General features: G+C 46.6%; 1 protein-coding gene; it reads left to right on the top strand.

The window, feature by feature from the left end:
• The first annotated feature begins 1,187 nt into the window (after positions 1-1,187).
• On the top strand, positions 1,188-2,669 carry GSTUM_00009682001 (uncharacterized protein). XM_052355820.1 has 1 exon: positions 1,188-2,669. The coding sequence occupies exon 1, from the start codon at positions 1,519-1,521 to the stop codon at positions 1,741-1,743; it is 225 nt and encodes a 74-aa protein (XP_052211785.1). The 5' UTR covers positions 1,188-1,518; the 3' UTR covers positions 1,744-2,669.
• The last annotated feature ends 12,757 nt before the right edge of the window (positions 2,670-15,426 follow it).

Below are 15,426 nucleotides of genomic sequence, written 5' to 3'. Positions count from 1 at the left end.
TCAGTCTTTGGTTGGAAACCATCGTGCTTTGCACGGCTCTAAGGGTCTATCATATCATACATTTCCATACGGAACTAAAATCATACCAGTCTAACAAACTTGCCGTCCCTAGCCAAAACCCGGGCGAGAGCAATTTTTCTAACCTCTTGGGGCTAGTTATCACTTTTGCTCTCCCCTAGACTTAGTTCTTCTTACGGTGTTTTTTCTTTTGCAATTACGCCCCTCGGTTTGGTTAGGGTGAATTTTATCACCATCCTGAATGCTTGATGGTCATCTCTTGGGAAGGTGTGGGAGCGAGTCGTAAGATATACCTTCAGAATGGAATGGTCAATAGGTTCCATATTTGCCAAACACCAGTTGCATTCTGAAATTTTGAAATGGAAGGAAATGGTCACTTTGCATGAGGAAATGAAATGGCTCTATTTTTGCCAAACAGGGCCCAACACGTCTCTAAGGACTGCGGCCAGATTAATCACATGTCCCTTAAAGATTTGTATGCCCCAGTCGTGAACACCGTAATCCTCAAAACCATCATTTGAGCAGTTAATCCAGCTGTCCCAACTTGGTAGCATACCGGTATTAGTATGGTTATTTTCAGGAACAGGGATCGGGTGAAGGCAGGAGTTCTGAGTTAATGATGGGAAAGCTTGAAGTCCTGCGAAGGGTTGCTGTGGAAGCGGGGCCCGCCATACGGTACTCATTCTAAAACGTGGCAATGCTTTTAAGGTATAATGCTGCTCGGGAGCGATATTTTTTCCATTGTCTCACTTTTTCGCCGCACATGAAATCTGTACTACCGGTACTTGACCATTCATAAAGTGTTCGGATGCCTTGGCGCCAAGGTATGTCATCAAGCACCTAAACATGGAATCTTGGCGCCAAGGCATCCGAATACTTTATGAATTGTCAAGTAGTCGGGGAAAGTGGTGGCGCTTTCTCGCTGTAACTTCTATGCACCGGTATCCCTATAAAGTCACGTTTCACTTCTGGCATCACATTTGAGTAACAACACATACCCATATTTTCGTGTCGCTGAGTAGGACCACTCCCGCCCCACCAACTTCAGTTCAAGAATAATCTACGTAAGCAAATCCGCCACCCAGCGGATGCCATATATGGCTAACAACTCCACCGTGAAATCCCCCGTGAAATCTTCGTCAACTATTCGGCCAAGCCACCCACTTCTACCGGCTACGGTGCTCGTGCACTCCACAACTATAGAAGGCGTTACAATATTTTTTTTCCTAGACCTGCCAAAACGAGATAATCCTTCAGATCTCAAGAGGCTCCTGGGCTGCGGACTTTCGAACGGGGGGAGATACCCAGAGCGGCAGTGTCCTCGGTAAGCAAGACATCTTTCCGCACACTGATAGACTGCGGTGTCGACACAACGGCCAAGGGGGGAGCCGCCTGACGCTACTACACGCAGCAGCTCCCGGGGGCGGATGGAATCTCCTTAAATTCGCAGCAGTGCGACCGAACGCCGCTACGCGACGCCATCACAATGGCTGCGAGGAAATGGTGATATTGCGACTGCGCGACGGGAGGACACCGATAAGCCAGGCATTCCCGGCGGGCCCGCTAGCCCTACACCCTCCGGTCAACCTAGCGGACAAGGGGATGACACAGCTACACCTGTCGGACGAGGGGCTCGACGCCAACACCCGTGGCACGTGCAACAGGACGCCGCTGCGCCGGGCTGTCAGGACAAAAACCGGAACGACATACTCACGATACTGCTAACCAATAAGCGCGCGGATCTGAACTCAAAAGCCAAAACGGCCTGACACCATTTCACGAGGCAGTCAAGCTCGCTTGCGAAGCCGCAGTCCGGACATTCCTGACCTCTGACGCAGTCGACATCAGCGCCGGGACTCGGGCGGGGAGACGCTGCGGCAAGAAAGGGGAATGAGGGAGTTTTTTAGGTTGCTGCTTGAAAGGGGCGATCTTGATCCTGATGCCAATCGTTTTGGTAGCAGTTCTATTAGGTCGCTGGCGAGGAGCTACTCCTCTACTATCAGGAAGCTTGTGCTAGATTATGGAAGTTCTGGGCAGCAAGTTGTGAACGAGGCATCCGTCTCCCAGAAGGAAGTGGCTAGAGAGAACTGGGAGGTGGAATAGGTGGGGGTATGCCTAAAGCGTGTACGATAGAAGCGTGTAGACGCAATACTGTTCGTGCAACGATGAGAGTACAACTCAGCTGAGTGAGCTGTTGTGATTGGAGACTCGATTGCATCGTCTTTGTCACCTCGATTTGGCACACGCAGCAAAATGGCCAGGGAAAACACGAAGCAAAGATGGAACAGGAGCCCTCGGGACTCAGGGAAGACACCAGATGATCCAATTCCTCAGAAATATCCAACAACCCCACAGAACAGCGAACCATATCAAACCACATGGGCACGAAGCCACCCGAATTCCAATCCCATTTCGCCTGCTCGATGGCGTACACGAGCTTCCCCCATGACTCCAACACTCCTCCGAACAAGCACGCTCCCAGGAGCGCGCCCCTGATGTACCATTGGCGGATGATAACAATAAAAAAGCGAGTACGTGAGGCAATTATCTCCCCCCCCCCCTCTCCGGTCTGATGGCCTTTCCATCTGCACCTTTGACTCCCTCGTGAGCGTTGAAACTCTTTTTGATTTTCCCTCTACCTCACCCCACCATCAGACTGAAGCCAGGCGGCCGCTGTAAGCGCTACCGTGAGAGTAGATCCGGAAAGAAGGCAAATTGGACAACTGCGAGTTATCGGGCCGTCTCAAGTGTAGGGGAAAAGGCGTTGTTCCTTACAGGCAGGCATGCGGGGAGTGTCTGGGTAACGCCTTCGGCGATCGCTTGCATTAGCGTCTCACTACCGATATCACATAGGGTTGCCGGGGGTGTGGGTCTGATTGGTATTGGCAGTATCGTGGTAGTGGGTGAGGGTCGGTTGTTTGAGATGTTGTATCGAGGGATCGCCCATTATATGTGCCTGTAATTAATGGGAAATGGCTACCCGACAAGGTTAGACCAATTTTACGAGGGCACAAAACAGCACTCGAGTAGGGGGTTGAGGGTAATAATTCTATCTCCTGTTGTGAAGGCGGATGGTCGGTATTATACATGATTGAAATCTCGACTGGTTTTCCATTGTTGGGAGATTGTACAGGCGGGACACCATCCCATTGATAGGGTATGATATTCCCACGAGTATCTCGCGCAGAGGTTGATGGTATTGTAGGGGCTCCGATAATCGAAACCAGTGCTGTCCCGCTAGAGTTGCCTTCTTTCATATGGTATGGTATCATACGGTGTTTCTCTGTCTTTTTATCTCTCGGAGGCGCGGAGTAGCTCGTTTCGTTTCTCTTCCCCTCCCCCTCCCCCTCTTTTTTTGCTTTTTCTGCTGTTTCTTGTCGCTAAAGTAGGGGAATTCTCGAATACGTGGCATGCAGTTCGATTGTTTGGGCCTTCGCGGTGAAAACCACGGTATGCCAGTTGCGAGGGTCGTGTGAGAAGGTATTCACATCCAATTTCACCTTATCGCAAAACATTTCAACCATTCCCACATCCCTTACGGTTCACCTTGGGCGTTGAGTAGTGGGGTAGTGTACAGTACTCGAGTACCGTATTTCATAATGCACGTGCATGTAACCAGGGAATCGTAGCCTACCGGTAACTCGTACAACTACCGGTAGGCGATGGGATGGAACATACCCGTACTTACCGAGATGTTCCAAATCAGGGCGGACACGCACAATCGGTGCCGGTAGTTTGGATTGTATAACATCGTTCTTAATTATCCTGGTTGTCGCTCTACCGAGGTGAAATACTCGGGTACCAGCACTACTCGGTATCCGCAAGAGGTACAGTACAGTAGGCGAAAACAGGTATTAAAGAAGTACAGCAAGGTACCGTACTCGAGAAGGGTACCGTACTAGTGTGTGGTAAAATGGCTGTGCGTGTCTGAGCACTCATAGGGAATATTCCCCTGTTTACCATACAAGCACAAGTACAGTACTAGTACTACGGGGTATGGACGTTAGTGATGGGAAGGACAGGGGTTTTTGCGTCCGGGCGCTGATACTGTCAGAGGGAAAAAATTATTCAACTTGGTAATTTAGGTGTAATGCTAGGAGGGGTAAGATGCCTTGACAACGTGAACCCCTGTCCGTCTCATCACTAACGTCCAACTCTTGCGATTCACGCGTCTCAGGAAGTTCCTGTAAATCGCAGATCAGGTAGTTTGGCAAGTTAACGGAATCGCGAAAACCAGATGAGGAGATCCAACGCAGCCAAGGGACTCAAGCTACTCGAGTATCGTGCTGGGAAGGCAATGCGGTAATCCTTCTCAAGAGCTTCTGTCATCGAGCCCCTAGATTAACGGGGTGAGGGCGGCGGTGAATCGCAAGAATTTTTACGGTGCTCAGGTAGGGTACGGTACTTTTCACTCTACGGATAGCGAGTACGAGTACATTAGGCGTTTGCCACAGCTCGCGCCATCCGACGCCTTCCCAATCCGAAGCTCGGGAAAGTGGTGTACCGTACAGTACTGCTGCTCCGCCACGGTTCGGTCCGAACGGCCCATCGTGTTTCAAGGCGGATCCTCCTTGAAACACCGACCCCCTGTGATCGGTTGCGCGCAACCAACCCGGTCCCAAAGTTTGAAGTCACACACCTCTGCAGAAGCATCATAAATAAGCAAGCCTGGCCATCCCAACCATCGCGCTCTGGCCTTTCAATCCCCGTGGTCAATAGTAGTTGGCACTGGGGGTATCATAGCAGTACGGTCGTGCTTGTGCTCTTCAGCGCTTGGGAATAACGGTAGGGAGTGCTAAAACCTTGGTTGGGATGGAATGGGTTCGGGTTGGATTTTCGTCACCAGGGCTGATTGGGTTGGACTCCTACCCCGATTCAGGACGAACCCCCCCCCCCATCGTTTTCGCTGGACGGGCTTTAATTGGTGCAGATGTGAATGAATCTTCAACCTTGTCCTAGGCCAGACGTACTCGAGTATTCGAAAAATAGGAGGCGTGATTTTGCCTACCGGTATGCCCATATACGCACGGACCTTTTGCCAACATATCGGTATTTTGCGAACCCCTACTTCGTGGGACAAGTGTATGGAAAGGACAAAAAGAACGAGAGAATAAGGCAAGGAAAAAGGAAAGGAAGAAACAGGGGGGAGGGGGAATGGGAAAAATGACGAAAGGAAGAAGTGAGGGGAAAAGAAAGGGGGAAAAGGAAAGAAATCGGAAAATGGAAAAAGAAACAGTTTACTTGTAGAGGCACAATTCTTGTGGAGTCTCACTCCAGCACCTTCTCTTTCCGCAGGGCGAGCTGAGAATCCCCATGGGCTCCCGCCTCACCGTATGGTACAACTGCGTTCGCACGATGTAATGAATTTCGACGTTCGGGACCCGAAGGCTGCAAAAAGTCGTCGAGTTGTTACAAGTTCCCGGCATGTAGAACCTGAACACAGGGATTAAATTTTGTATGGTGGATTGTCTGTGCGGGTCTGAGCGCACATACTAAATTTAGACTCCAGTGTTCAGGTTCCTCTTGCCGGTAACCTGTATTATCTCCATGTTGTCGGTACAGAGTAGGGGTCGAGTTGCGCCGTTTGCCTTTCTGCACTCCGCATTACTCGAGTATGTTGTGCCGTGCTGTCTCTTGGCACGGTACGGCGAACTTCAGGCAACAAGACGGCTGCCCGTGCTTGCAGGGGTTCACGATAACAACTTGCATCAGGACAAGGGTTCGGGAGTAACAATAACCAGTGGCAATCAATAATGCCCCTCCGAGAACTCCACCCCTCTCAGGGAAGAAGCGATATTAGTGTTCTCTGTGGGGTGGGTTACCGCTTCCAACTATGAGAGCATTGCTGTTCAATGGGTCAGGAAAACTATCGATTGCACGGTATGGATAGCATGTCTCGATTGACGGCACTTTAGCGGTTACTGTGTCAATAATCTCACAACTTGCCTCAAGAAGCGGGAGAGAAATACCGCAATTGACTGCGTGGGGCTAACCACCACCATCCTGCACGTACCATACATAACGAGCTCGAGTATTTGAGTCCGAATTTAGTATGGGCGCTCAGATGTGCATAGCCAATTTGTCATAAATTTCTTTGCCACCCTGTGTTCGGGTTCATTTTGCCTCCCTGCTACGTGTGCTGTACCTCAACTCTTTGGTCAGATCCATGAATGGAGCCGCTCACGCGGCCGAGTAGATACATCAATAAATTCAATAATGAGCTTGATTGTGGAACTTTCGTGCGTGTGGTATCCATAAACTAAAAAATGTCACCCTTAGGTCATTCCCTTGTCCACAGCAATGCGTGCACATTTTGCGGTGGGGGCGGCATGTGAACGTCGATATCAATTGAAGTGATAACCAGATTTATGTTGTAAACTGGACAATCGCTCCTTTCCTGATACTTGATTTATTGGAGGCGCATGCGAAGATGGGCAGGTGACGAACAGGGATTAGAAGTACGAGCATTAAGCGCCGGCAAAGAAAATCTAGGGCGATCTAGCTTGCGTAAGGGCACGAGTGATAGTACGTGCAGCAAGAGCGCTAAGTTAATCGGCAAAGTGAGGATTCCCTACAAATGGTCAGGCAAACCGGAAAGGCCGCTGCGAGATTTTTTTATTTTTATTTTTATTTTTGAAGCGATATCCGAAAAAAGAAAAGGAAGGGGCACTCCGGATGGCCCCTTCCGAACGCCTTTTGGGAGCCCGCCTCTCTCTTTTCCCCTCCCCCGCCTTTCCGCCTGCCAGTGCTGTGTGCCGGGACCCCTCCCTACGGCGAGAAATAGCAAATAGAAAAGGCATGAGGTGCAGGTTGCTGTTACGAACCGGGAGGAGCAGTTGGCTTATGTGAGAGTTATTGGACAAGAACCCTCCTCCCTCACGAAAGTACGCCAACGCCTACCAATGAGCACTCGTGATTGAAAACATTCCATTTCGATGAGAAGTAGTAGGAGGGGTAAAGGAGGGGCATATCTATCCCCTGTCGTACGTGTTGTGTTGGCAATTGCAGGCAGATCACGCGGGGAGTGGGTTGGTTGGGGGAGCAGTTGCCTGAGCCGATATCCTTGCTCCAGAAATTGAGTTCTGCATTGACTGGAGCACGAAGGTGGCAAGAAAGGGGCAGAAAGGCGGCCGACTGGCAACCCATCCATCCCTCCAGAGAGAGTCTCTAGGGTATCCTTGGTAATCCTGTACTCGTTCCAAGCAAGAAGCATCCGAAAGCAGGGATTCGCAAAATATATGGTAAAATACGCGTGCGTATCTGACCCCCCATACTCAACCTCGACTCGTATTTTCTGGTACTCCTTTCCTGGGAAGAGTAGTAGAGGGATGTGGTAATTTATTGTTATGTATGTACACGTACCCGGGAAAATAAGCCCGGGTGGGGGGGCAGATTCTTTTGTCTGTGTGCGTCTGGGCGCTTATGCCAATATCGGACTGGAGTATTCGGATTCACTTTTCCTTTAAAACATTAACCTTTTTCATTTCGGGCTCTCTATGCTAAACTAAAGCGTCTGCCCTCAGTTCGGGTTCATTATGCCAGGTACGTGTACCATTGAATGTGGGATCCGATGGCTACGAAACTAGCTATTGCCCATACACGGCGCCAGGGGCTTACTCGCTCACCACGACATTCCTTCGCCTACAGGCCCTATCGGCCCCTAAGCAAATACCCAAAGGGGAAGCGGCACTGTCAACGACCGCCTTTGCCTGTGGCAGAGATTTTAGGTCAAGATTGGAGGCGCATTTCGCTGCTGTCGACTGTTGATAAGCGGCTTCTCCCTCCCCAAATTGTCGGTTTGAGGAAGTGTGGTCAACGGGAGACACTCCCCGTCCTCGCCCTTGCCCGTGAAGCTCGTCCGGGAATTGAGATTAGAATTGTACCGGGTCGCCACCCGGATCGTGCTCGAGGAATGTTTTTTGCATGTTTCCTTTGCCGAAATGTTTCGTGTCATGTCTGTAGGAATATGCTTGTACAGGCACCGAGGGCTTGATTCTACCACAGGGAAAGCAGCAAATTTGGAAGACCACAAGTAATTGACGGAAAAGGGAGTGCCTTTTCGATGCCTGTTGAAACCCCTCCCTCCCCCCCCCCTTTTTTTCCCCTCACCTCTTTCCGTTATATCTTCTCCAAACTTGGAGTTGGGTCGGTGGTGGTGGGGGACTTTAGTAGATAAAATCCCCAAGGTCGCCGATACCTTTCCCCAAATCTTCGAACCTTCCTTCTCCACTATCATAAATAGGCTCCGCCTCCTCCCAGCCCTCCCTCGCCCTGTACCCCCTCCTCCCAGCCCTCCCTCGCCCTGTACCCAAACCTCATTGCCCTAGACCATGCCAAAGATGTCGGACTTTTACACCATAAACCCTATCTTGCGGGGTCGGGACTCGCCGCAGCCACCCTCTAGTATGTGGGGCTATGAAGATCCCCAGGCCGCGAGCAATGATCCGCACACATACCACCTTCAGGGGCAGGCTCCTCTTGAAGACCAGGACACTCTTGTTGGGCTTGACCCTAGCGGACAATATGGGGCAGTGCCCTTGGAATGGCCCCTCAGCGGCGGCACGGTAGACTCGTATAGTGGGTCCGATACAGACTACTCCCGACAGAACACCATGTATTTGGGCGACGTCGATCCCACGCTCACCCAGAGTGGCAGGTAAGCACACAAGCTCCTATATCCCATCTCCCTTGAGACACCCGCGCTTGTAAAGGTGAGCTAACCATCTATCAACCTTTTAATCCGACAGCCAATTCCCAACGTACTTTCCCGATATGCCAGGAGTGGTCTCCCCCGGCCAGTTGACCACTGCTGCCTCGAGCCCCGGCTTTCCCAATTACGGCAGCAATTTTCCCACCGTCGAATACACCGCCGACCAAGGTGGCGGTTACTTCGTCCATAAGCCCGGTTACTCTGTTGGACAAGAACAACATCAACCGGCGAGTAGTCCTCAAGGGCAGAAATCTTATACCTCCCCAAACGTTAGCAATTTTGAGCCCTCTCTTTCTCCCAGCCAACCCGCCGCGACACGTCACGAGGGGAAACAGGGTACCGTAGTCGCCCACAATTACTCGGGCCAGGACCCCCTAAACTGTAAGACCTGCAGGGAGGGTTGTGGGCGCCCGACAGATTTCGTAAGGCATCTGAGGACATCTAAACTTCACCGTCCCCCAAGCGGACCGGCTTGTCCAGTGAAAGGCTGCAAGTTCCCGAAAAGATTTACCAGGGAAGACAACTTCAAACACCACTATAGGAAGCAGCATGGAAAGAGTGATGAAGAGGCAGATGCGTTTATCACGCACTGGAAGGCCGTGGAGGGCATTACGTCCTCGGTGGGGGAGGCTGGTCGTGTGTCGGGGTGTGTGAGCACTGCAGCGAAGGGTAGTGGTGCCCGGTAAAACATCTGGCCATGGAGGAAAGTGTGGAGAGGGGGGAGTGTAGGAAAGTGAGGAGGATTTTCTTTCTTTAATACTGCTGGTGCTCTCTTACTTGTATGATCTTGGCTGAGGGGCAGCCTTCAAGCAGTTGAGGCGAAGTGCACAGAGTCAGCATCCTGGAAGGCTGTGCTAGGCTGGCCACAGCAGGGCTAAATTGATTTTGCTGTTATGAAATCAGCACCCCATCTTTCATCCTTCCCTTTTGCTTTTTAGTTTTGTTGTACTGTACATTGTACTCTCTTCTATTTACTTGTGCGGGCGGGCAACGTTTATTTCGCACTCGATCTGCGCTGGCGCTGTTTTGTTTGCCCCCCCAAATTATTTTTTCTGCTTTTTTCCTTTCTTTTTTTCGTCAAAGAAATGAGATCATTGTTCCTCCTGAGGCGTGTACTATAGGTCACCCGGAGAATTTTGGAATGCAGTGGGATTCCGTGAGAAAGCGTCGAGTTGTCCATGTGTTTGGTATCGTTGCAGATTTACGGGTTTGCAAATTCCAGAAAAACCCTAGCCCATCTATCGCAACGACTCTACGGCAGCCCAACTACCGGTATGATTGTGAAAGCTCTATTCGAACATGATTGTGTAAGATCACGGGAAGAAAATCAAGACATTCCCTCCCTCCCTACGCATCAGTAACGTATAAGTAATTGGGCCGAAGATTACGAGGCGAAATCTGTCGAAATGCATAAGCATGGGATTCATTTCTAGCTAGGGCCTTGGGCGCGGAAACCGTCACTTTTGGCCTACCTCTATGTAGATTGTCGCAAGCTCGCGTCTTTGCCAAGAAGGACCCCACCAGCTGGGATCAGGCTGTTTTTCGGTGCCTGCCGAGCCACCATGGAGAGCAATGACCGGGATTCTCTTGCCTACCGTCCACCTCTCTGGCTCGCTAATTTTCGTCCAAATCTACAGCTTTTAAAGGAAAGTTGCTGCAAGAGCACTTTCCATGTTTAAGAAAGAGCATACTTACCGAAGTCTTCTTTTGTGTTCGATGGTGTTTTCTTTTCAGCTATCCCTACAAGTATACTCTCGCCAAGCCCAAAGAGTAGCGCAACAAGCCAGGGGTTTAATAGGTTCGGGAAACACGACTTTCGCCTTCAGCCTCCAAAGCGCCAAGGGCCTGGGGGGCGCGTGCCTTCTAAGCAAAGACAGGTGAGCGGCGCAGTACACTGTACTATACAGGCAATAAACACTATGATCGAGAACCGAGAAACTTGCCGTGAGCCTTTATGCGGACCAAAAGTGGTGGTTGCCCCATCCAAGGCTCTAACCGTGCCAAGGTTCCCATCCCTTCGAACGACTCCAAGCGACCTTCGAAGTTTGATGGCACTCTACTCGTACGGAGTGCCTCACATCTAGCGATAGTCTCCGCTCAACGACAGTTTGTATACTTCTTGTTTCTTTCCTTAGCCTTTTGCCTACCACAAAACCAATTACATCTTTGATTTTATTTTCAGAAAGGAAGCCAGGATTCAGCAATCAATTGAGATGATGGACAGTAAAAAAAACCTCAGACATAGTGGTGGCTGCATGAGAATTTGAACTTGTGGAACTGTTGGGTGGAATCAAACTTGTAATAGACTGTGAGAGGCTCGGGTCTGAATTACTACTATGGAAGGATGTTCATCTAAAAAGATAACATAATGTTCTTTTCATTAAATTTTATGACTACTAAGAACTTGCTAATAAGGAGATATGGTAAGGATTCGCATAAGGCCCCATTATATTACTAAGCTCTTGTTTAGCAAGCCAAATATATGATAGTATTTCCACTTTTACGGTATACTTTTTTTTGCTGTATTTTTATTTTAGTTTGGCCTAGTACTTGGCATGCTACAAATACTATATTATTTTCATATCAATATATATATTTGTAGACTTTGTTATACTGTATTATATAAAATGATAGAAGCTGTAGCTTTTAATTCTGATTCATCTGATTCAAATTTTGATAACTGTGAGCCCTTTATTCCACAAAATCAAGCTTTTAAACAATGGTGCCATGGTTGTAGCTTGCCAGCATTACAAACCCATTGTAGTTTGTAAAAGATTTCATATATTATAGTTGATGTTTGTACACATAATCTGTTTTAGAGTCATTGCTAAGATTGCTACTCAATTGCTCTCAAAATATATTTGTGCAATAGGTAAGGAGTTTTAGCATAGAAGTAATACATGTATTACTTCCTTCTGCTTCAATATAGTAACTGCCTCATAGTTTTCTTCTGTTGCTTAAGAAAATACTCTTATTTCCTTAAGTACTCTAATAGCAATTATGGTTCACTATACATGTTGTGGGTTTTACATAACGGTAATATGTAATGTGTGAATATGAAGTAATATTCTTAAAGGTATATGTTAGGAAATACTGTAGGTGGTTGTGGGAAGATCTATCTTAAAGGCCTAATCCATCACCTTAGATAGATCTTTCTGTAACCCGCTTACAAATTCAACTATCATATGGATTCTGGCTGTGTCCCATATGACTACCTGATCCTTTATCCTTATGGCCTCCTTCCTGGTCATGTGCATAGGTCCCATGACCTCTGAAAAGATCATATGTGCGAAATTCCAGTAAGTCTTACAAGTCTTACTCATATTCAACTAACGATCCCAATATAATATAACAATTATGACTTAAAATCTAAGTCATCTGCAAAGACCAATTGACCCTGAAATATGTCATGTGTACAAACAACAATTATAACATCATACAGCTCAAATGAGTTATTAATCAAAACATACTCCACATGACGTCTAAACAGATCATGTGTACAAAAGCTAAATATAACATATAAATGCTTTATAAACCACGCCAGGTTCGTAATACTAGCGTACCCTTCCTAAGGCCTAGGTTCTTCTAGACCATCCAGTTATTCTTTTTCACCTGTTTTTCCATGATTTCCAACATCCTAGTAGCCGCCTTCCTCATACCATCTAGTACTGTTCTCAATAAAATTTCTGTCCTCCTTCTTTCTGCATCATTGGCCTTTACTCTAGCCTCTAATATCCAAAACCTGTCTTCGGCCAATCCTGCCCTCACTTGCTCTGCCATCCTCATCCCTTTCCATTTCATTACTTCCTTCTGTAATATCCTCCCCTGTCTTTCTCACATCTTTGCCTGTTCTTCCTACTATCTGTGGTATACTTATCCTGCATCTAATCTTTTGCAATACACCTATCTTCTGGTGTAGGCTTTTGTTATTATCCTCTTCGGTCGTTTCTATTTTTGTCAAGGGGGTTGTTTCCTCCAAAACCTGTCTCAGAGTTAGTCTGTCGATTTCTATTTAGTTTGTCTAATGGACAGATTTTTCTTTCCTGATCTTAGGTCAGAGTATTTTGCCCATCCTTTCTTTCATCTTCATTCTCAAAGACTCTGGTTGTGAGGAGTTTGGTGGTAGGGTTGGGGTTTCCTTGGCCAAGGATCCTAAATGTAGCAATAATGGGAGTGTCTGATAGCTCTTTCTATACCAATACACCGTTGCCAATTTGTCACTTTAGTGTATCTAGCAGTGGATTTTGCAACACAGTGTCTAAGATAGACAGGCATCTTCCTATTTGGGGCATTTCTTTCTTGATGGATTTGGGTTGGTATATCTACCAAGCTGACGCATTCTTTGTTTGTAAGGTGCTATTCTTCTTTGATCCAATGCTCATTGTTCAATATACTGAAGTTAGGAGTTGTCCAGGGAAAGATTTTAGTATTGTTAGACTTCATCTGGACTATTTTCAAAGTTTTCTGATAGGTACTACTCTCCATGGTATTCAGGAGCATATTTGGTTCACTTGGCCTGGTATTGCAGTTATAGTAGTAGCGAGAATTGATGATTATATTGTGTTTGTATTCGTCTTCTCCTGCCAGTTGAATAGGGGAAGGTAATTCCTTGCATTGCGAAGATAGCGGTTGTTTGAGTAGAGCTCAAGTTTGGAGATGTGGATGACTGAGTGTTTGCTCTTTATTAACGGAGGAAGGTTCAGCTTATTAGCTTTCTATCCCACCAGTTCTGTTATCATGTTGGGCCCCAGTTTCTTGTAATCCAGTTTCTTGCCTAGTCTTGTGGTCTGCATGTACAGTTGTGACTGAAAAGTCTATGTACTCCTACTTGGCAACACCGTAACCAACTATCACCTTAACATTACATCCTACCCTGGCACCACTACACTCCCAAACCTTCAGAGCAGACCAGGAAAGGAAAATGTATGCTCTTTATAAATATACTGATATGGGATATGGTAAGATTTTCAAGCTTATAAACCTCTCCAAGTCAACTGTTTTAATAGTAGTCAAAAATGCGAAATCCAGAGATGGAAACACACATGATGCCCCCAGATCTGGTAGACCAACCAAGATTACTGATGCTAAAAGGCAAGTAATTCTTAATATTATTGATACTGAGCCTTATTTACCCTTAAGAGACATTACTCAAAAAGGTAATATTAGACTTGACAAAGATACTGTTAGCAAAATATCTAAAGAAGCTGGATTTAAGCTCATAATACCTAGGTAAAAGCATTTTTGGAGAAAAGGACAGAAGGAGAAGAGAAAGGAGTTTGCTAGAGTAAGGAGGAACTAGACATGAGCTTAGAAATGAGTAGTTTTTGTGAATGAAGTCAGAATTGAATATGATCCAAATTCAGTGGGAAGAAAGGTCAGATTTAGACCAAGTGAAGAGGTGGAAGAAAAGAACTTAAAACCTAGCTTTAAGTCATAGCGGACTATCATAGGCGTATATGCTGCAATGATGTATGGAGAGAGGACCGAGCTCATTCTTCTAAGGAAGAGAACTGAGGAGGAAAAGACCGGCAAAAGAGATAGACTTGGTCTCAATTGCCACCAATATACAACTGAGATTCACCAATCCTACCTCATCCCCTTCATAGAAGCTATAGAGAGAGCTCCTTAAACCATCTTTATGGCTGCTGATAATACATTATAGTATAATGGAGCTGAAAACAAAAAATTGTAAGAGGACTGTAGATATCAAAGATTGGCTTGGCCTCCCAAATTATCAGATCTCAATCCTATTGTGAATACCTGGGCAATTCTCAAAAGAGTACACAGAAAGCGATTCTCCAATATTGAGAGAAGGACCCATAGTGCTGCTGAATTATTTCAGTCAGCAAAGAAAGAGTGGGACCTCATTTCCCAGGGGACATTTGATGGATGGATGCAGAGGATACCTGAGAGACTTCAGGCTGTATTAGATGCAGATAGAAGGCATACAAAATGGTAGTATTGGAAAACTATTTTTTTCTATTTCTACTATTGTCTATTTTAAAATGTACTCATATCTGTTCTCTGTTGTGGTCAATATCATTATTTGTAGTGGTAGTGCCGTTGCAGTGAGGGGTAGGAAGACTTTTCAGACATGACTGTACTTGGCAATAATCCATACTTTGTCTCCTGATTCTAATCTCGTATCAGATTTTCTGTTTCAATCAGCTAATTCTTACACATTGTCTCAGGCCATAGTGATCTTTAATTAGATTAATTTGTGAAGTTAGTTTCTGTCTTGTCAACAGAAGATCTGGGAGATGACGATATGACCCCCAGGTTTATTGGTTAGTTGATATCCATAGTATGTATAAAATAGTGTAATCTGAGTTGCTTCTTGTTTTGTATTGTTGTATGCAAACTCTGAATGATAGCTAGTCTTCCTAGTCTGGTTGAAAATATAGCACATATTCTCACAGGAAATACTTGTAAGTTGTATTGGTTCTTTTGGTCTGTCTATCTATTTGTAGATGAAGGCGGTACTTATCTTTCTCTCAATTTCTATATTCTTTGTTATTTCTTTCCACAGGTCAGATGTAAATATATACCACCTACCCGTGATGTTGATGTTATAGAGTCGACACAGCTTGAAGATGTTGCTCATAAAATGATATATTAACTGTAGTAATGTTGGGCCTTTTCTGTATAGTATGAAGAGTGCCACTTTAGTCAGACTAACTACAACAATCTATACAGAG

This window comes from Tuber melanosporum, assembly GCF_000151645.1.
Source record: "Tuber melanosporum whole genome shotgun sequence assembly, scaffold_6, strain Mel28".
NCBI lineage: Eukaryota > Fungi > Ascomycota > Pezizomycetes > Pezizales > Tuberaceae > Tuber > Tuber melanosporum.
The sequence above is the reverse complement of the archived record's forward strand: the minus strand, read 5'-3'. Positions and strand labels throughout refer to the sequence as shown.

Excerpts from the sequence above, each read along its gene's own strand:
- GSTUM_00009682001 (XM_052355820.1), top strand. The coding sequence starts at position 1,519 with ATGGTGATATTGCGACTGCGCGACGGGAGGACACCGATAAGCCAGGCA.